The sequence below is a fragment of the Oryza glaberrima genome, chromosome 3, assembly GCF_000147395.1.
Source record: "Oryza glaberrima chromosome 3, OglaRS2, whole genome shotgun sequence".
Taxonomy (NCBI): Eukaryota; Viridiplantae; Streptophyta; class Magnoliopsida; order Poales; family Poaceae; genus Oryza; species Oryza glaberrima.
In genome coordinates, this window is record NC_068328.1 from 11,792,032 (window position 1) to 11,813,100 (window position 21,069).

At 44.8% G+C, this 21,069-nt stretch overlaps 2 protein-coding genes and 1 pseudogene across 2 annotated transcripts; all 3 read left to right on the forward strand.

Moving 5' to 3' along the window:
- The first annotated feature begins 529 nt into the window (after positions 1–529).
- Positions 530–1,800, forward strand: LOC127765398 (E3 ubiquitin ligase PQT3-like; annotated as a pseudogene).
- A 4,336-nt stretch (positions 1,801–6,136) lies between these two features.
- On the forward strand, positions 6,137–7,248 carry LOC127768350 (uncharacterized). Its single transcript, XM_052293905.1, has one exon. It carries the CDS (start codon positions 6,218–6,220, stop codon positions 6,566–6,568), a length of 351 nt encoding a protein of 116 aa, XP_052149865.1. The 5' UTR covers positions 6,137–6,217; the 3' UTR covers positions 6,569–7,248.
- Positions 7,249–13,217: 5,969 nt separating this feature from the next.
- LOC127768179 (vacuolar-sorting receptor 1-like) lies at positions 13,218–19,714 on the forward strand. Its single transcript, XM_052293718.1, has 12 exons — positions 13,218–13,793; positions 15,081–15,767; positions 15,905–15,993; positions 16,095–16,164; positions 16,245–16,328; positions 16,431–16,507; positions 16,605–16,686; positions 16,873–16,955; positions 17,037–17,103; positions 17,523–17,654; positions 19,014–19,120; positions 19,245–19,714. The coding sequence occupies exons 1-12, from the start codon at positions 13,493–13,495 to the stop codon at positions 19,350–19,352; spliced, it is 1,887 nt and encodes a 628-aa protein (XP_052149678.1). The 5' UTR covers positions 13,218–13,492; the 3' UTR covers positions 19,353–19,714.
- The last annotated feature ends 1,355 nt before the right edge of the window (positions 19,715–21,069 follow it).

A 21,069-nucleotide genomic window follows, 5' to 3' on the forward strand; every position in this document is an offset into this window, starting at 1 on the left:
TTCACAGGTGTTTGTTATAAGCAAACTCTGTAATAATTGATTGTATCTTAAGTAAAGACATGAACGAACTTCACTATTAAAAAATAAATGCATTTTTTATTATTTATAAATCCAAACTCAAATAAAGGAGAAATCGCCAATCTGATAATCTATCGCGTGTAATTAACGGATGTCCGATAAGCCCACATCCAGTTACCGAATCCGCAGTGCTGGCCACTTGGGCCGTTAGCCAGGGCAAAGCATCAGGATAGGCCATGGCCTGTTAAGAACCAGCCCAAATGCAGCTCAGCGAAGCATCGAACTGAAAAGCGTTTTAGGCATCGGAACTGAAGGAGCACGTAAATAAACGCGGCCCCTATTCCGACTCGGAGTCGACTCCCGATCCGACTCGGTTTCGTTCCGAACCCTCGACGGCCGATATAAGGCGCGCCATCCGTCCCCGCCTCGTTCGATCTCACAGTCGCTGCTGCACCATTCGTCCATTCCTTTCCTCCTCCGTTCTCCGACGATCCAGCTCGAGGAACGATCCATGGCGGTGTTCTACAGGTACAGGAGCGGGGTGGACACCTTCTCCGTGCCCGTGCCAGAGCCCTCCGTCTCCGTCGCGGAGCTCAAGCGCCTCATCATGGCCACCGCGCGCCACGGCCATGGACGTTCGCGCGGCCGCGGCCCCAGGGAGAGCGTCGCGCTGTACAGCGACAAGACCGGCGAGGAGTACGCGGACGAGGCCGAGCTGATCCCGAGCGGCTGCACGGTCGTCGTGCGGCGCCGAGTCGCGGGCCCACCTGCAGAGACGATCGTCGAGTTGACAACAAAGAAGCCAATGTCGCAGGGCGGTGGTTCTTCGTCGGACTCTGGCGCGACGTCGACGGGAGCTGAAGTCGACGACGAGGAGAAAGCTATCAGCGCCGTGATCGACGCCGCACAGCTCAAGTGGGACGCCCCGACGTCACAAGGAGGCCATTGTTACGGTCACCGCGGCGCGCACGCGGGCAGGGCGCCGCCGGCCGGGTACGTGTGCCACCGGTGCCGCGTCGCGGGACACTTCATCCAGCACTGCCCCACCAACGGCGATCCAAGATTCGACATCCGGAGGGTGGCCCCTACTCCAGCGTCCTCACCGCCGCCGGCCGAGTCCGGGGAATCTGGCGGCGTCATCCCGTCGGAGCTCTACTGCAAGATCTGCCGGAACGTGATGGCCGACGCGGTGCTGGCGAGCAAGTGTGCTTCGACAGCTTCTGCGACAGGTGCATGCGGGACCACATCGCCGCCAAGTCCAAGTGCGCGTGCGGGGCGCAGGCGCGCGCCGGCGACCTGATCCCCAACACGACGCTCCGCACCACCATCGCCAACCTGCTCGCCACCACCACCGGCGCCGCAGCAAGCGCCTCAAGTGGAACCGACAAGACGAGGAGCTCCGCCGGCAGCAACGCGCCACAGCCGGCGGCGCCGCAGAGCCCGGCCGCTTCGCAGGCGAGCCGCAGCAACGTGTCTTCCAAGAAGAGCGCCACGATCTCATCGGGTGTCCTCGGACCAAGAAAGGCGCGGGAGATGGTGGTGGCGGGCGACCGCTCCGCAGAATCCGGTGCCCTCGCCGTCGACAGCGATCGCCACGGCAGCTACGGCTTCCCGTTCGGCCCGGCGCCAGGCTACGTCGACCCCTTCTTCGCCGTCGGCGTGCCATTCGGAGCCGATCCTTACATGTACTACAGCGGCGCGCCTTACGGCTGTGGCGGCGCTGCTTACGGCTACTACGGCGGCGAGGATCGCCGTGACACGAAGAGGACGCGCCTGCGATGATCGCACGTCACCGGCCAATTGTTGCCTGCTGGCTGCTGCTCAACGCTAGCTTGGAGATATTTTCTTCTCTCCTTTTTGTGTTCTCCGATGATTCGGAAGACAAGTAGCGAGTCAAAACATGTATGATTCTTGTATAGTTGTATGTGTAAATGCTATGAACTTGTGTGATTCTTTTGCCTTGATTTGGATGATTCTTGTTTAGAAAAATAACCCTACCGCGCAAAGACGACGCGTCCCCTGCACCGCTGCACGTGTCGGCAAAAAAGTAGGCAGAAGGCCAGAAGCACCGAACGAACAAGGCGTTTGATAGCGTTAGTGTACGTGTTCCTGAGACCCTGACCCTGAGCATGTTGTGCGGTCGTGCCTCTCGAAGTCTCGATTGATTTCGCCAAGTCGCCGTGCGCGCGATGCGGCTTAATTACGGCGGAACAAAGACATCCGCCAGTAACTATCATGTTCGAACGCTAAGAACACGACAGGCCCATATAATTTGAAATGGGCTAGAAGCACTAAAACTGGTGGTTAGTCGCGTGGAGCGTAGAGAAAACTGAAAACGAACCGATTCCTTTGTCTTTCTGTTCGGTGCGTTTTTTTGTTTGTTTGGACTGGTCGGTTTTTATTTTTTTGGAAGTGATTCGTCCATCAATTTCAAAAAACCGAAAATAAAGTGATTAAACGAACCGATTACGTATAGTGGCACGGTAAACGCTTGGCGGCAAGTGTTACAAAACCGGCCCAAAATCACCATTGAAAACCAAACATGAAAGAAACGTCATAGGAGATCCAAACACAACAACGACACCGAGACAGAAGGCTTCTATGCCTCTTCTCTCTTCTCCCAAACTGCTACTTCTTCTCTCCAAATCTAGTTCTCTTATTTCCAATACTTGTTTCTCTTCCCAATCTAGATTGCTTATCCCAATCCCTGATTCTATCTCTCATTGTGTCCTGAACTGATAGTGTTTGGTGTTGGGATTGGAAGTGATTCTCTGTTGCATCTGAGTTGATCGGTAGAAATGGAGTGGGAACGTAACATACAGCGACTCACGGCCGGACGCCGCCGATAACCGCTCCGTCTTACTATGCTAAGTCGTCACGCGGTTACAATAGATCAGCCTCTCTATTTAAGAGAGATCATATGATAGAGTCCGACTCTTAATCCAGTTCTAACACCTAGTACACCTCTAAGTTATAAACTGTAACCGACTACGTATACATATTCGACACAAAACTCTAAAAATGGGATAGATGTTACTGGGGCAAAAGAGCCTCAAACCCCTCCACGCCATGGGAGATAGTAATAGCCTGTGCTAGTTGCCTTTTCCTTTTTCTTTTTTGAAAGGAAGAGGGAAATCAGATACATGGCATTGCAAAACATACCCATGGTATTGCTTGTTGAAAGGAAAAGGGAAATCAAATATTCACATGGCATTGCAAAACACTACTACTGCATTTCATCATACACATGGTATTGCTTGTTGAAAGGAAAAGGGAAATCAGATACACATGGCATTGCAAAAAAAAGAAAAAGAAAAAAAGAAGCAAACTCTGTTTTGCTCTATAATCTGTATGGGCAGATGTGTGACGACCCAGAGTAGTCACGAGAGATTTTGGGGTGAGAGAGGCTCGAACTCTCGACCTCAGGATAACTCAAACCAAATATATGGGCTTGTTCACTTTGATGCTATTTTCAATCTTATTAAATTTTGATAAGGTTCTTAAAAAAGTAGCTATATTTAGTTTCCTGCCAAATTTTAGTAACTATATAAGAAATCCTGCCAAATTTTTGACAACTATGTCAAAATTTTGGTATTGCCAAAATTTGGTAAGGTTGAAAATGTTCAATTTGATGTTATTTTCAACAAATGTTCACTTTGATGTCATTTTCAACCTTATTAAATTTTGGTAAGGTTGTAAAAAAAGTGGCTATATTTAGTTTGCTACCAAATTTTAGTAACTATATAAAAAATCCTGCTAAATTTTTGACAACTATGTCAAATTTTTAGCATTGCCAAAAATTTGGTATGCGCCACCACCCCTTGTGTTGGATGTTGTAGTGAGCAATGATGAATCCAAGCTACTAGCAGTACTACTAACGTGTGTTCCAGTGCTGCACTCACTGGTTCCGGCCCCGATTACTAACAGACAGAACGAGATCGTGGCCCTCTGGTCTTCTGCTTCCGTCCCCAATTCAATGAGAAGGCCCGATCACGGAGAAACCATGGAGATGGGCTGAATTCACACGTACAAAGAATTCGCAGCAAATAACCCAAAAAACATTACACTAGTAATTAGAGTAGTAGTAGCAAAACCGTATAAATGACATTCAGAAGAATAAAACTGCAGAGTACATGTTGGTGACTGCTGAGCTATACGTCAATACGTGAGATGGTCAAAGTCCAGAGTCCTACTATATAAACCACGCGCACAAGTCTTCCATGACTAGCGAATTCCCTCGCACACCCATAATCTTCTCCCTTTTGATATCACCTCATATATAGTACTCCCTCTATTTTAAAATGTTTGACACAATTAACTTTTTAGCACATGTTTAGCCGTTCGTCTTATTTAAAAAATTTGTGAAATATGTAAAACTATATGTGTATATGAAAATATATTTAACAATGAATCAAATGATATGAAAAGAATAAATAATTACTTAAATTTTTTGAATAAGACGAATGACCAAACACGTACGAAAAAGTCAACGGTGTCAAACATTTTGAAACGGTGGAAGTATATATATTTCCATCTATAATAACATAACTGTAGTAGCAGACTGCAGGTGCTAGGTAGCGCAGTCTCTTCTTACTGAGATTAGCAACCTTTCAGTTAACTGCAAGTGAGCTTCCCAGCTGATCAACAATTTTTTTTAATTGTACTCTCTCTGTCTGGTACTTTATTAATCACCCTCGTTGATATCCTTGTTCTTATATCGATTCTAATATTTCTGTCCTACGTGGAGGAAAGAGACACCTGTGTGACACGTCGTCCCGTGTAGCCAAAACCACTGGCCGCTCGGTCTCGGTGTTTCCAGTTTCCATCAACCGTAAGCGTGTCATTCAACGCGCCAATGTATACTAATGAATACTCGCTCGTTCTTTGAATGTTTGACGCCGTTGATTTTTTTAAACATGACCGTTTGTCTTATATAAAAACTTTTATGAAATATATAAACCTATATGTATACATAAAAATATATTTAACAATAAATTAAATGGTAGAAAAATAATTAATAATTACTTAAATTTTTTGAATGAGACGAACGGTCAAACATTTTTAAAAAAGTCAACGGCGTCAAACATTTTGAGATGAAGGGAGTATTTATTTTGTGTCTGCATCATGCATTCATGCGTGTGTAGTACAGGAGGAGACCGATCCATTAGAGCATGTTCAAAGGTAGAGTCAGACATGAGCTCTACATTATCTAGAGACTAGCATCCTACAACAGTTAGAGACAATATAGTCTCTAATCATTAATGTATCAAAATACTTTTTCTTACTCTTCTTTACTCCATTTCATCACCATGCAACAAAATCTGCTCTAATAAATGTTAAGAGTCGACTCTGAGCCGTTGTCATGCATAACAACCATACTCCTTTCTCTTTCTTCCATGTCATCAAATTTACTTGCATGGCAATAGAGAGAGACCACTAATAAAGACCGTTGTACATGCCTTACGTACGTATAAAGAGAAGAAGAAGCTACCATATATGCAGCTCGATCGATCGCTAGCTGCTATCGGCTAGCGACAGGGCTCGAGCTCGATGTCATCAGTGATCCAATGTTAGATGCAACGAAAGCAACATGTGTACACTAGAAGAGACGGAATTTCTATCCAAAGTAGATGCGGACAACCTGATTGAAAACTGCAGGGTCTCAGAGCACATAATCTAACGGTCTGTGTGTGTGCCAAGTAAGCGAGTACTACTCGGTCGTTTTCATCCGGATCGCTAGATCTGTGTGGTGCAGGAAGCTGCCTAGGCATTCCCAGTGACCGTCCGGTCAAAGGCCGTGAATTTGTTCGTGACATCACATCGCCTGTGTCATGGCGATGACGACGACGACTTAATTTAGTATAGTATTAGTATCATAAATGTATATATGTGTAATGTAATCCATGTCCGGTTTTCTTTGCCTTGCTTTGATCAATTGATCTGGATATGTACATCTAGGGCCACAGGGGTCGGTCGGGAGCCGGGACCCACCTCCGGTCTTCCATGCAGCTTCCTCATTTTTGCCTTTTTCCGAGTTCCGACTGCTTTTCGGCTTTTTCCCCGGCGATATATAAGACGCGGATTGGCACGGCGAATTTTGCTTCATTTGCACGGTATATATCCCGGTCTGTGTGTGAGTGTGTGTGGTCTGTGGAGTGTATGGTTGATTTGGTTGGTTATTTGCTTAGCTAGCTATAGCATGGCGTTCTCGTCGGAGGGCGGCGTGCCGGCAGAGAGGGTGGCGGCGGCGGTGAACGACCTGGTGGAGGTGCGCGACGGATTGGTGAGGCTGAGGGGCTTCTTGCCGCCGCCGCCGCAGGCCGAGCAGTCGTCGTCGCGGCCGCCGTGCGCGGCGGAGCTGATGGACGCGACGATGAGCAAGCTGATGAGCGCGATGGCCACGTTGGGAGGCAGCGGCGACATCGCCGGGGAGGTGGACGCGGCGGGGAGGTGGACCTCGGTGGCCGAGTCGGCCGATCCGATGGTGGTCAGGCGGGAGGGCGAGAGCTCGGCCGGGAGGTGGGTCCCGGCTCCCGACCGACCCCTGTGACAGCGGCAGAGAGATGGAAGAGAGGAGGAGGAGGAGGAGACAGCGGCGGCGGCGCGGGCAGCTTCCCGTCGTCTCCGAGCGCCGGCAGCCTCGGTTTTGTGGTCGGCCCGCTCGGGAGCATCGAGGACGTCGATGAATTCTTCCCGTTCGATCCGTGAGATGAGATCGGCGCCGTCGATTGAACCAGCAGTTTGCAGCGGACGGATTTACACAAAACTCGTAGTATAGTACCAGTACGTAGTAGCAAACGCATCAAAGCTTTAGTATTAAGTTGCATAATGGCATCCTGTGGAAATCAAATAAGCAAATATAGAACCACCTAGTACATTAATTAGACTGCTCATCTACAGACTACAGTGACTCGCACAGCTTCTAGCTGTGCAAGTTGGTTAAGGTGATGTTTTAGATTGAAATCCAAGCCACGCATGTTGATGAGCCGGAATTGGGCTCACTAAAATGTGGCTTAAGTTTTTGTTTTTTTTGTTTGGATTGCTTGTTGGCGGCCCAATGGTACACGACCACTCTTTCCTTCTCAGTTTCCAAGCCTAGCCCACTATACCGACAAAGAAAAACCCATGTAACATGCTGGGCTCAAACTGGCTTCTGCTTTCCAGGTTGGATGACTAAACCATGTGAACTGTATTTTACCAAAGAAACAAAACAAGGGAAAACAAATTGAGTGAGATGGCCTCTTATAAAAACATATGATCGAGATGGGCACACAAAATTAAGCGAAGAGTTACACTTAGAAATCATTAAATAGAAATGTATATAATATAAGTCGTTATCATGATAAGTAGACTAGCTAAGTACTGGTACACCATGTGAAAAACTGTTACAGTTTTATTACGGACAAAGAATTTTCTCCCAATTCGTACATTGAATTAGCGCCCTCACGCAGATATGCTTACCATTCCATGGGTCAACGGCCTTTCCTACCTATTTCCATCATTTGTTAGTCTACATGTGTCCAACACTTGAACGATCGACTCTGCTCATTTCTCGTGAGTAGGGGTGAAAACGGTACGGAAACGGACGGAAACCATATTTATCGTTTTCGTTTTCATATTTCTTTTTGGAATCGGAATCGGAATCGGAAACCCCGGATACGAAAACGGAATCGAATATTATCGAAACCGAAAACGGAGCGAAAACGAACCGGCGCGAATACGGTAACGAAAATTTATCGGAATAAAAAACCCCTCAAACTGATAAATCCAATTGAATAAATTATCTATGTTTAAAAGAGTAATGTTGTTGATAAATCCCAATGTAGGACAAAAAATATTATTATGTAATTTTAGATTTGCATAACAAATATTTTTTAAAAAAATAACAGCCAAACACCATGGTATTAACTATTTAGTGCTTAAAAAAAGAATTCAGGGTATTTCAGTCACAAAATTTCTGGTAATTCCGAGAAAATTTCCGGAAATTCCGAGAAAATTTCTGGAAAGTTTCCGACCGATTCCGAGTTTCGATGGAAACTGCCCTTATCATTTCCGATTCCGTTTCCGAGAAAATATTTCCGAATTCGTTTCCGTTTCCGAAAAAAATTCCGACCGACAGATTCCGTTTTCGAAAATAGGTCCGGAATCCGAAAAGTTTCCGTACCGTTTTCACCCCTACTTGTGAGGATCACCGAAGATTCTTCGTGGCCTTATGGGTCAATGACTTTCACTCTGATACCACTTGTTACTCTTCATATATCAATGATCTTGGCTATGATATTATTTGTTACGAACTGATTCTCTCCCCAATCGCACATCAGATGTACGTCTATGCATTTAGATCATCTGATTAAGGGAAAGGTCGGATGATAGATGGTCACCTATATTTTGTTGGATGAGATAATCCAATGGTATATTCACTATTAGGTTCGCATGGATTTGGTGATCCAATTTATTATTGTTTAGGGATATAACTTGGATGAGATAAGCCACAATTTAGTGAGAACACTTGTCATATAGTAAATTTCACAAAACTACATGTATTTTGACCAAATTATCACAAAACTACATATTTAAGGAGTTGTATCACAAAACTACAGATTTTAGATTAAATATCATAAAAATATATATTTAATATTGAACTTATCACAAAACTACAATTTTTGGAGTTTAAATCCTTAGCACCATTGTTATGGTGGAGCTATAAACATTAGTATTACATTGTGATTAAATTGGTTCTAAAACTGTAGTTTTGTGATAATTTAGTTACTAAACATGTAGTTTTGTGACACTTCATCTTAAACGTGTAGTTTTATGATGGATTTGGTGTTAAATATGTAGTTTTGTGATACACTTAGTTAAATCTGTAATTTTGTGATAATTTGATCATAGTATCTGTAGTTTTGTGAAATTTACTCTTTTTTTAATCAAAATATGACCGTGTGAGACATTGTTTTATCCATTTAATTAGAGGATTATCCCACACAATTCTTCACGGAACTACAAAATACAAATCCACAGTGTTGTATTTTAGACCCAGCATGATCTAATGATGTAGAACTTTCTTTTTCCCTCGGCTTAGTATGATGAGTTTTTAGAGTCCAGAATAAGCGTGGTGCCTCTTTTTGATTAATAGATTTCAGCGAAAACAACGTATGAGATTGCAAATAGATCCTGAAATGGAACCTCAAAGATCGTTGTAGACCTAGGGCGAGCTCTCCTAATGTATTTTCCATCATTAATTACCGATACGGTAATAAACCCAAAAATACCAAGAAGTTAGAAAACTTCGAATCGGTCGACCGATATGACAAGTTTACAGGGGACTTCTACCTGCAATCAACTAAGTGCTAACTCAGTTGTCTTAGTTCCAAAATCATGCATATGCATGTGTCAATCTTCAAAACATTTTTTTCTCCTAAAGTATTTATCCGATCTAAAATCCGAATACACTGTTGTATTCGTTGGAATTAAATATTTATAACAAGATATCACATGATTATATTGCGATTAAAGAAAATCATATGTTTCAAACCATTAATACTTCATGTTTCATACTGCTCTGTAAAAAAAAAAGGCAAACTCTAGCTACGAATCTGGACACGTATGTGTCCGGAGTGGTACGTTCTAGCGACATGTCTTAGTGTTTATTTTTTTTTGTGTTTCACAAAATTCACAGAAATACTTGCCACTACTCTCCCATCTCTCTCCACTTCATCAATGCTTGCATGCATGCATTTTAGCGATCTTCAAAATAATTTTTCTTCTAAACTACTTATTCAATCTGTGATCTGATCACACTGTTGTATTCGTTGTAATTAAATCTTTACAATAAGATATACCACATGATTATTTTTTGATGAAATAAAAACATATGTTTCAATCCGTTTACTCTCGTTGATTCATACGTAGTAGTGACATGTTTCAACGTGTATCTTCACCGTGTTTCATAAAATATTGTAATGTATCAATTGCTGATTTTTTTCACCATCTATAAGTTAATGTTTCACTTCTTTGTCAACTGTAATATTTGAATTAAAAACCATGCTACTTTTTTCCCCGCGTCGCCTCCCCGCGAGGGCGGCACGGGCGACGACAGCCCAAGCCGCCGCCGCAACCCATCACCCTCGCCTCTTGCCTCGCCGCCGCTCGAGCGAGGTGCCGGCAAAGCCAGCATCTTGCCAGGACGGCGGCGGCGGGGCTCGCAGCTCCCACTCCTCCGGTTCCGACACGGGCGGACCCCAGGTGGAGGTCGGCGGCGCCGTTTTCAGCAGCGGGCGGAGGCCATGGCGGCAGCTCGCGTCGTTGGGCGGAGGAGGCGTCGCCGGCGGGGCAAAGGGAGTGGCGCACGGGAGTGGGAACGACGTTGGTTGGAGGAGATGGTGGCGGTGGAAGTGCCGCCAGATCCACTCCTGGATCTGGCGGGGAGGCGACCGGCGACAGGGTCTGCTGGTGGCGACGGCGACGGTGGCGCCCGGTGGAGCGGAGGTGGGCGAGGTCCGACTCCGTGACGGCCGGATCCGGGTAGACGACGACAGACCGAGCGGGCGATGGAGGCAGCGGCTGGCGGCGATGGTGCGACGACGTGGAGGCCGGCGGCAGCGTCGTCGGGGCGGTGGCTGGCTGCTTGGTGGCGGAGGGCGACGGCGCAGCGGCGGTCTGCGGAGGCGGTGGCTGGCATCGGTGGCAGCGGCGACGGCGGCCGTAACTATGGAGGCGGTGGCGACGTCGGTGGCGGGGAAGGATTCGGGTGCGAGGTGAGGATGGCGACGGTGAGGTGGCTGGGTGTTCGGTAGCAGCGGCTGCGGCGGTGGTGACCGCGACTGCTGTCACCGGAGGCATGACGGCCTCGAACGGCTAGCCGAGGACGTGGGAGACGGCTGCATCTGGCCGATGAGGCATCGTTTGGTGGAGGGGTCGGAGACCAGCTTGGCGCAGAGAGACGCAGCCGATGGCAGCGGAAGCCGGTTCGACGCTAGAGGCGTGTCACATGGAGTAGGCCGGCTTGGTGCGGGAGGCGCGGTCGGCAGTGGACGAGGCGACCTAGGTGTGTGTGGAGGAGTTGCCGGTGGGTGTGGCGCGGTCTTCGACGCACGAAGGCTGGCCGACGGGGGACGCCGGTGCAGGGGTCCCACATGTCGGCAGAGCTTGTGTGGTGGTGGAGCATCGGTGTATCAGCCGTGGATTCGCAGGTGGTGAGCGGCGGTTGAAAACCCAGTCTGGCCTTGGCCGGACCGACAATGATGGTTCATTCCCCCTCCTGAGGGCGTTGTCGTGCTGTCTCACCCCTCAAGGGTGATTGCCGGGCAAAAGCCCAGTCTTGGCTCCTTTGAGTTTCGACGGACGGCGGCGGCGGTTTTCCCGTCGCTTCTCTTCTTGAAGACGTCGTTTTGGCATCCCCTAGGGAGCGATCTCGTCTATGTCCCTTTGTTAGTCTAGTGGCGGTTGGTCACGCTTAGCGGCGGCCGGTCCGGTGCTAGCCTTCTCCTAGGCTTGTGTGTTGGCGATGTCGTGTGTGAGTGGTGATATATTTTTTTCTTTTTCCTGGTTACAACCCTCCAGGGTTGTAATCTTGTAATTTTTTTCCTGCTTTATCAATAGAACTTCGCACCGTCTCATGCGAATCGTTCAAACTGTAACATTTGACCGTCCGATGGGTAGTTTTCTCCCAAAAATACACATAAACCACAAACTAGGCCATCTTGAATGTTAAAATATTCTTGTAATTTGAGTAGTATTAAAATCTGAAAAGATTGATTTTTGCGTAAAAACCAGATGGGTGTGTTTGCAATCCCATGTTCCCAACCCCTCTCTCTCGTTTTCCGCGCGCATGCTTTTCAAACTGCTAAACAGTGCTTTTTTTTAAAAAGTTTCTATACGAAAGTTGCTTTAAAAAATCAAATTAATCCATTTTTTTAAAAAAAATCAGTAAATACTTAATTAATCATGTGCTAATGAACCACTCCGTTTTCCGGGATCACTGGGAACCGCTTCCAGCGAACACAGCTTATTTTGGCTCTCTTCGATCTCTGGCGCGACAAGAAAGAATGGCAATGTACTGTAGATTTTTAGTGGGGTTTCATTTCATGTGGTTCATGACTTTGGCGCTGCCGCGCTGGTCCCCGTCTTCACTATCGGACGAGCTCGGTGAGACACAATTTGACACATTCGTCAGAGGAAACTCGTGCCGTTGGCTTTTCCTATCAACCTCTTCTTGCTGGGGATATATCCAGGGCAATAAATAAATAAATAAATAAATAAATAAATAAATAAATAAATAAAAATCTGAGCAACCGGATGGGCAAAAAATCAGGCTCCATTCCTTCACCGCGAAGCTGCTCTAATTTATTCGAGGCAAGCCAATTATATTAATACTCCAATTTATGCAGAACTGCATGTCTTGATACTTGTAGTACCAGTGGAGTACAATACTTATAGAGTACAGTAGCAGACTATAAACCAGCTATAAACATATTTTAAAAAGATAAAGGAAGAGAGAAAAGAGCAACGGATTACAGATTCGTAGCCAGCTACAGCATGGATGTGTATAGTAAGCAACTATTAATATAAGTCATTCTAGCATTTCCCATATTCATATTGTGCTAATGAATCTAGATAGATATATATATTTAGATTCATTAGCACCAATATGAATGTGGGAAATGTTAAAATGTCTTACATTGTAAAACAAAGGGAGTATGAATTAACTATTACATTGACTATAGATAATTTGTAGCTAGTAATTGGCTATACTATAAAACGAGCAGGAGTACTATTTGATTCGAAGCGTCAGCTGCCGCTGATTTCTGATTTTTTTTTTCACAAGGACCTGACAGTTTAGCACTCCTCCATACCAGTACAGCCAAAAGAAAAATCGCAAACAAAGCGCTCGTGTTTTCCGTGCTCTTCCCGTTTCCTTCGACACGTCGAGTTGGATGGATGGACCTCGACTGTAGCAGCAACACCACCGGACGTTGACCTGGAGCGTGAATCTCAAAGCTAGTAGTACTCCATAGTCCATACCCGTACACACAAAAAAAAACCCGATAAGCCCAACCCGAGAGGATGGGTGGGGCCCACCCCTTACCTGCCCGCACACGTGGACCACGCGTGATGACTCCCCATCGCGATCCCGACCGTCCGTTTCGATAGGGGCCGATATTAACTGAAATGAAGCGGTTGTCTGTCTATAGGTCGGTGTTTGGCTCGCCTTTGCTTGGACGGAACAACCAGCCGGCGACTGCGGCGACTCCGACTCCTCGCGCGCACGCGGCCGTGGAAATCGCGCCGGCTCGCCTCCTCCCTCCCCACCCCCACCCGCTAGATCTCGCCGGCTTCCGTAGGTCGGTAGATCTCGCTGCCTCCTCCTCCTCCTCCTCCTGGGAATCTCCGTCTCCTCTCCAGGAATCCAATCGGGAGGCGGCGGCGGAGAAGCTCGCTTTGGTGGAGTGGTTTGACTAACCGGTGCGGCAGGATGAGGGGGCCGGTGCGGTGGGCGGTGGTGGTGGTGGTGATGGCGATGGTGGAGGCGGCGGCGGGGAGGTTCGTGGTGGAGAAGAACAGCCTGCGGGTGACGTCGCCGGAGGGGATCAAGGGGAAGTACGAGTGCGCCATCGGGAACTTCGGGGTGCCGCAGTACGGGGGGACCTTGCACGGATGGGTCGAGTACCCCAAATCCAACCAGAAGGCTTGCAAGAGCTTCGAGGACTTCGACATCTCATTCAAGTCAACCCGGTCCGGAGGACGCCCGAAGTTCGTGCTCATCGACCGTGGACGTGAGGACTGACCCCTGTTTTTTTTTCAGATCTTTGCTATGGTTTATTCTGCTTCTTATATAGCTCGGGAATTTGCTATCTATCGAACTGATTTATTGTTGGTCAGTTACTGAGGGAAAATGGGAAATTAATGCATGCAATTCTTTTATTTTGTTCTTAAGGTAGCTCTTACCTCTTAGCATTAATTATTAGTCAGCTACTAGCTTCCAACTCTTTTCTTGACGAAATTTTCGTGAGTCTGCTCTAATTTTAGCCTTTTGTGTTTCGTTGGACGTAGCCTAAGTTTTTATGACAAGTTTGATGCTCTACTTGTTAGGTAAGTGAGCTATTGCCTATTGATTGATTGGTAAATACGTGGTTGCGGATTATTTTGGTTTGTATTTGGGGGTGACAAGTCCACTTTGGATAATTGTTGAATTTGAAGTTAGGACGCCATCGGTTTGATTCTTTTTTAAGGGGTTATGAATGCTCTGTAGTTCATAGTATGACAGGGTGCTTGACTGCTTAAGTTGTTTTGACGTTTCTTATACCATAGTTTGTTTACGAGAAATTTGAATCCTGATCAATAGAGTAAATAGTAAATACCCAAGTTCTATGTTCCAAGAAGGGAAACATCATATGTGGCTACCCTCAGTTATAAGTCAAAGTAGTGAAGGTACAGAACGTCAGAAACCCTTACGTAGCACTTCATCTTGTAAGACCTCTTAACATGATACTGATACGCTTTTAATCTTGACTTAGATAAAGCATCCCCATGGTAGACGAACCTATGTCTGGCATTTAAAATGTCTACAAGGAGTACTCTAATATACTAACTCACAACAAACACTCTCTTGTGGTGCGCACACAAGGTTGCTAACCTGTCCACCCAAGATGAAGTCTCGATTCTACCTTAATATCGTGTGTTAGTGTATGGTGGGGTTCTGGGGGAATACCTATTATCCCTCCATAGCATTGGTAGTATGATGAACTTATATAGCAGAAGAAGTTTCAGATCAGTCGTCTGATTTCAATTTCATTGAAATATCCTTGTTAGTATTGGGATAGGAAGTCACGTGCATGATGCAATAGACTTTGATTCCTGATGTCTCACAATTTATTTGTCCTTTTGGAAGAACTCCATCTGGCGCATACAACTACATAAAGTAGAAAAATTAAACATATGTCTGCTTGACTGCCATTGGTATTTTATTTCCCTGTTTGGATTATTATCTAATCATAAGGCATCTCAATCATGATTGGAAAACCATCTTCTATTTTTATAGTTAATTCCACTTTCTGGTACAGAGTGCTATTTCACAACGAAGGCATGGAATGCACAAAATGCTGGGGCTGCAGCAGTTCTTGTTGTGGATGACAAGTCGGAGCCTTTAATCACAATGGATAACCCAGATGATGCTGGAACAGAGCACCTTGAAAACATCACTATTCCCTCTGTGCTTATAACGAAGAAATTGGGCGATGACCTAAAAAAATCTGCTGAAAATGGTGATATGGTTAGCGTCCTTCTGGACTGGAGAGAATCTCTTCCACATCCTGATGAGCGTGTAGAGTATGAATTCTGGACAAACAGTAACGATGAATGTGGTCCGAAATGTGATATGCAAATGGACTTTGTTAAGAGCTTTAGAGGAACTGCACAAATTCTTGAGAAGAAGGGATACACCCAGTTCACTCCTCATTATATTACATGGTATTGCCCTGAAGCTTTTGTTGTGAGCAAGCAGTGCAAATCACAGTGTATCAATCATGGGAGGTATTGTGCACCAGACCCAGAGCAGGATTTCAGCCAGGGATATGATGGAAAAGATGTTGTGGTTCAAAATCTACATCAAATTTGTGTATTCAAGGCTGCTAATGAGAGTGGGAAGCCATGGTTGTGGTGGGACTATGTGCATGACTTCTCAATTAGGTGCCCTATGAAGGAGAAGAAATACACACCTGAATGTGCTGTTCATGTTATTAAGTCACTCGGTATGTCTTTTGGCACCCTGAATTTAATTCATCCCAATATTTCTTTGTTTTGTTTTTAACTGATGTGTAAAGTAATTAGCTAAGAACCTGCCTAGTGAACTTATTATGACACTTTCTCGTCTTCTGTTTTATTACAGGGTTGGATGTTGAGAAGATAAAGAAGTGTGTTGGAGATCCTGAAGCTGATGAGGAAAACCCTGTTCTGAAGGCAGAACAAGATGCCCAAGTATGTAAAGATTATCTTAACTAGTGTATTGTGCTTGAGTATTTTCTTCAAGTTATGTCCTTATGCTAGATACTGTACTCAATTCTACTGTTCTATTATAGATTGGTCATGATAAACGAGGAGATGTGACAATACTGCCAACCCTTGTCATCAACAACAGGCAATATCGAGGTCTGTATAATGTATATCATTTTGAAGCAATTATTTTTGGGTGCTATGTTTTTTGTCTTACAATTAAACTTTCTCTTCAGGTAAGTTGGACAAATCTGCCGTGCTCAAAGCAGTCTGCGCAGGATTTGAGGAGACAACTGAGCCTGCTATTTGTTTGAGCGAAGGTCTGTAAACTTCCTTCTTTTTTCTTTTTTTTGCAAGATGTCTTCTTATATCTTATATGATCACTCATTTGCTCATCTTTTTCCTTCTATTTGTTTCATCAGATGTTCAAACAAATGAGTGTTTGGAAAATAACGGAGGTTGCTGGCAAGATAGGGATAATAATGTTACTGCATGCAAGGTATGGTGTTAATCCCTCAGATACTGCTAGTGTTTCAGCTCATTTCTTGATTACTCTTGTTGGATAATTCTAATTTAATGAAATATGAAAAATGTAGGACACCTTCCGTGGGCGTGTTTGTGAATGTCCCGTTGTGAAAGGTGTAAAGTTTGTTGGTGATGGGTACACCAATTGTGAAGGTGCTCTTTGAATTTACTTATAGAATTGATTTACCTACAATTATGTGATAGGCTTTCTTATTAGTTATATTTTTGCTGCTACTTCAGCCTTAGTATGTAGTCCTATACCTTTTGTGCAGCGCCATCTTATTATCATATTTACATTAGCTGTTAGTTACACCTTGGTTGACATTTTGCCATCGTCAGCTTCTGGCATTGGTAGGTGCGAAATTAAAAATGGAGGATGCTGGAAAGAAACTAGAAATGGCAAGACAATATCTGCCTGCTCAGTAAGTAGACCTTTACCTCGAGTTGTCAATCTGTGCCTCACAATTCTTTAAAGTGTGAAAAGCTAATGTGAAATTCTGCAGAATGAAGTATCTGAAGGCTGCAAATGTCCACCAGGTTTCAAGGGTGATGGAATAAAAAGTTGTGAAGGTATTTTATAATTGTTGTGAAGCTTATGTATTTTATCCATTTGTGGAACACTTTTCTAAACAAGGGTTAGCACTCTTTGTAATTTAGATAACGCTTAAATTTGTGCTCGAGAAAGATAATACTACCTCCGTCCCATAATATAAGGAGATTTAGAGTTGGACATGATTATTAAGAAAGTAGGTAAAATTAAATGGTGGAAGATTGTGATTGGTTGAGAAGTGGAGGTAGGTGAAGTTGTTATATTTTATGACAAATTTTATAGGCTAGAAGTTGTCATATTTTGAGACGGAGGGAGTATTTCATCTGAGTTCTTTAACAAATTTCACCTGCTAACCACAGTATAATGATTCCAAAATTTGAGAACTCTGTGACCAATGCAGATTTTCATTTGTAAATAAAAATATTCTACCTGCTTGCAGATATCGATGAATGCAAGGAAAAACTTTACTGTCAGTGCAAGGGCTGCAGCTGTGAGAATACATGGGGTAGCTATGAGTGCAGTTGTGGCGGTAACAACATGTTATACATGAGAGAGCATGACACTTGTCTCAGTGAGTAACCCAACCTGAACTTTCAGCGGTTATTTACTTCTATTATTTATAATCTATATCTTGAGATTTATGTTGAGCAAAATACTTCTTTTTGTTTTTTTTTTTTTTTTTTGGTTTGAGATGGTCAATCTTATAGATCATCTTGAAACAAGGATTATCTATTGCTCAGTTATCCGGTAATTTAAGCAATTATATAGGCAGTGATTTTAATGAAGTTTCCTTATGTTACTTTCCCAAGAGCCACGTATCTTATCATACTCATATCATTCGGAAGGAGGAGGAGCAGAGTCTTAATACAACTCATAGCTGTCTTGGTGCAGAAAATGAAAAGATAAACAAATTACTGGCCTAAACATTACCAGTTACTAGCATCCAAGAGAGAAACTGCATCAGTTTCCCTCAGCACCACACTCCCAAGCAACCTGCTGTACAATTACTTAATTTTCTTATAATCTTATATTACAGTCCTATTGGTGTTATGCAGCCAACCAAAGCTATTGTAGCCAGATGACCGAGGCCATATAGTTCTGGGAAATCCAATAGTGGCCTTTTGAAGAGATTTCATCATGCTTAATTTCAAATGTTAATCAAACAAACCTGCAATACTTCCTTTTGCTATCCTTTTCTGTCTATGTTTGAGGTGGGTATGCTCCACCTCCACCTTATGTGGAAGGTATTTGGATGTAGGGATAGGATAGAGGGCATAAGGATAGGGAAATCGACCGAGGGCTAGGACAGATGATTAGGGCCCCTTTGAATCAAAGGATTTATGTAGGAATTTCATAGGATTCAAATCCTATAGGAAATTTTCCTATTTGGCCCTTTGATTCAAATGATTGAAGCTTTCCAAATCCTATGAAATTCCTATGGAATGACACATTGCATGTAGATTTTGGAGGAAATTTAGCAAGAGCTCCAACCTCTTGGAAAATTTCCTTTGAGTCTACCTCTCTCATCCGATTCCTGCGTTTTTCCTGCGCTCCAATCAAACGATCATTCCTGTGTTTTTCCTGTGTTTTGCAATCCTCTGTTTTACACTTCAATTCCTGTCAGAATCCTATGTTTTTCCTATTCCTCCGTTTTTTCTACCCTGCGATTCAAAGGGGCCCTTAGAGTGATGGGGTCAGAAGTAGGGGTAGAATCAGTCATGAACCCTTTATTGAAGATCTGTGGACCCTTTTCCTCCGACACCACCTTAATCTTTGCACTCCACTTCCTCTGTCACCTGATCTCAGATTCAAGTGTTATGTGCGGATATTGTACTGAACTAATGGCTTGAACAAGTAAAAGCGTGGCAAATTTTTTTTACACCTTCTGTATATTCCACCTATCCTAATGCTGTTTCTAAACGATATGCAGGCAAGGAGGCTACGTCAGCTGTTGGCTGGAGTTTTCTGTGGGTTATTTTCTTTGGACTTGTTCTTGCTGGGGTCGGAGCATATGCGGTGTATAAATACAGGCTACGGGTAAAACATCTACCACCCTTTATTTCCTCACTTTTTAGTTATCATATGTCCACATGTGGGACTTGCACCTGATACATAATTGAGTTGCTAACTGGATTCAATCTGTGTCATGATGCCTCATCAGAGCTACATGGATTCGGAGATTCGCGCTATCATGGCCCAGTACATGCCTTTGGATAACCAAGAAGCAGCTAACCAACATCATGTCGCGCATGCTGGTGATGATATTTGAAACGGCACTCCTTTCCCGGGTGCGCGAACATTTCATATGTGTACTGATGCACCGGTGGCCATCGACTTTACAGGGGTCAACTGGGCGCAAAAGATAGTGTGTGTGCGCGAGAAAGATTAGCCGTATACATGTATGATTGTAAGAGAGACATCGTTTGAGATCATCTTTCTGTAAAACCCAAAGAACAGCATAGGCAAATATTGTGACAGTTTTAGCCCTTCCTCAGACTCAACTGCTCCTGCTGCATACATGAGTACTGAATACATGATACATTCAAATGTCGTGTAAATACCTGTCTGTTCTTCAGACTAGAGAATTCCTCCTCGCCTCAACTTAATAAAAGCTCGAGTCTTGAAGGGGTCTATGACATGCTTGAAGACTGAATTATCTGTATGCATGTGTGACTGGTTACTCAGCTGTTTTTTTTTTCTTCGAAGTGGTTAATCAGAATAACTCCCATTCTGTATCTCAGTATCTGCATTACCACTAGGCAACAGCGAGAAAAGAATCTCCTTGTCTTCCCAAGACCAACAGGGTAAAGACGTGAAAAGGAGCATGGTGAAACATCGCATTGCAGTCCTGTGTTGCAGCAAGCAGAAGCAGGTGCTCCAAAAGGGGAGAGGGAGAGTGGAGTGAGAGAGAGAGAGATGCTCTCCCACAACAACAAAAGAAGGGCGCGCGTGCAGCCTTTCGACACAGAGAGGAAAAAGAAAAGCATGGGCACTTGGGGGTAGCGTAGCGAGGCATGATATCGTCTCCTCAACTGCGTGATATTCCTTTCGTTCTTTTGAGGGAAGGGGGAACCGCTCGATCGATTCCTCCTGCCGCTGCTGCTTTCGATACACCTCGCTTTGAGATTCGCACACGGGCATGGGCTGCCATTGTCTAGCTCTGGCTTTGGTCAATCTTGGCCATAGTAGCTACAGTATTGGTTTAGGTTGTGTTTAGTTTAGCGCAAAGTTGATATTTTGATTGAAATTGGAGATGATGTGACTGAAAAGTTGTGTGTGTGTGACAAGTTGATGTGATAGAAAATGACTGAAGTTTGGATCTTAACACAGCCTTACTAGGCTTTTAGCAATATGTCGAAGGATACACCTGTTTAGTTCACACCAAACTTTTCCCAAACTCCTGACTTTCCATCACATCACTTCCAAAGCTTTCCTACTTACATAAACTCCTAATTTTTTCTAACTACTAACTTTCCCTAAACTTCTCTTAAATTTCAGGAGCTAATCACAGCCACAGTCGCGCCATTACAGGCTACAGATACGGACAGTAGACTGACGAGGATTGTTCAGGACGCAGCTATGCATGCACGAGCACGACTACTCGGCTCGTGTAGCTTATGTACTGTACTACTCCTCCTCCTCCTCCAGTACACATACACGCCAAATTCCGAATTGGCATTTACACAGTTGCACTGCTTTGTCACGGCGCGTAGGCCGAACGCTCGTGATGCTGGTGAGGAGGAATTCTCGCGTCTCGGAATGTGCCCAGACCATTCGATGACACACCTCCCGTAATTCGGACGGAGCCCTGCAGCCATGGCAATGGCAGTACAGTAGGAGTACTACGTCGCAGTAGTAATAATGAACCGGGTAGGGCAGCAGCGTGTGGGGGTGAATGCGTGAATGCGGCCATGGCCCCCGTCGTGCAGCAGCTGCAGCTCGGTCGCCATCGTCGCAGGCGAGGCGTTACTCCTCTACTACTGTTT

Bases quoted from the DNA above. Each gene is read 5' to 3' on its own strand.
- LOC127768350 (XM_052293905.1), top strand. From the start codon at position 6,218: ATGGCGTTCTCGTCGGAGGGCGGCGTGCCGGCAGAGAGGGTGGCGGCG.
- LOC127768179 (XM_052293718.1), top strand. From the start codon at position 13,493: ATGAGGGGGCCGGTGCGGTGGGCGGTGGTGGTGGTGGTGATGGCGATG. The intron at 15,768-15,904 runs GTATGTCTTTTG...GTTTTATTACAG, and splicing joins TCATGTTATTAAGTCACTCG to GGTTGGATGTTGAGAAGATA. The intron at 15,994-16,094 runs GTATGTAAAGAT...GTTCTATTATAG, and splicing joins AGGCAGAACAAGATGCCCAA to ATTGGTCATGATAAACGAGG.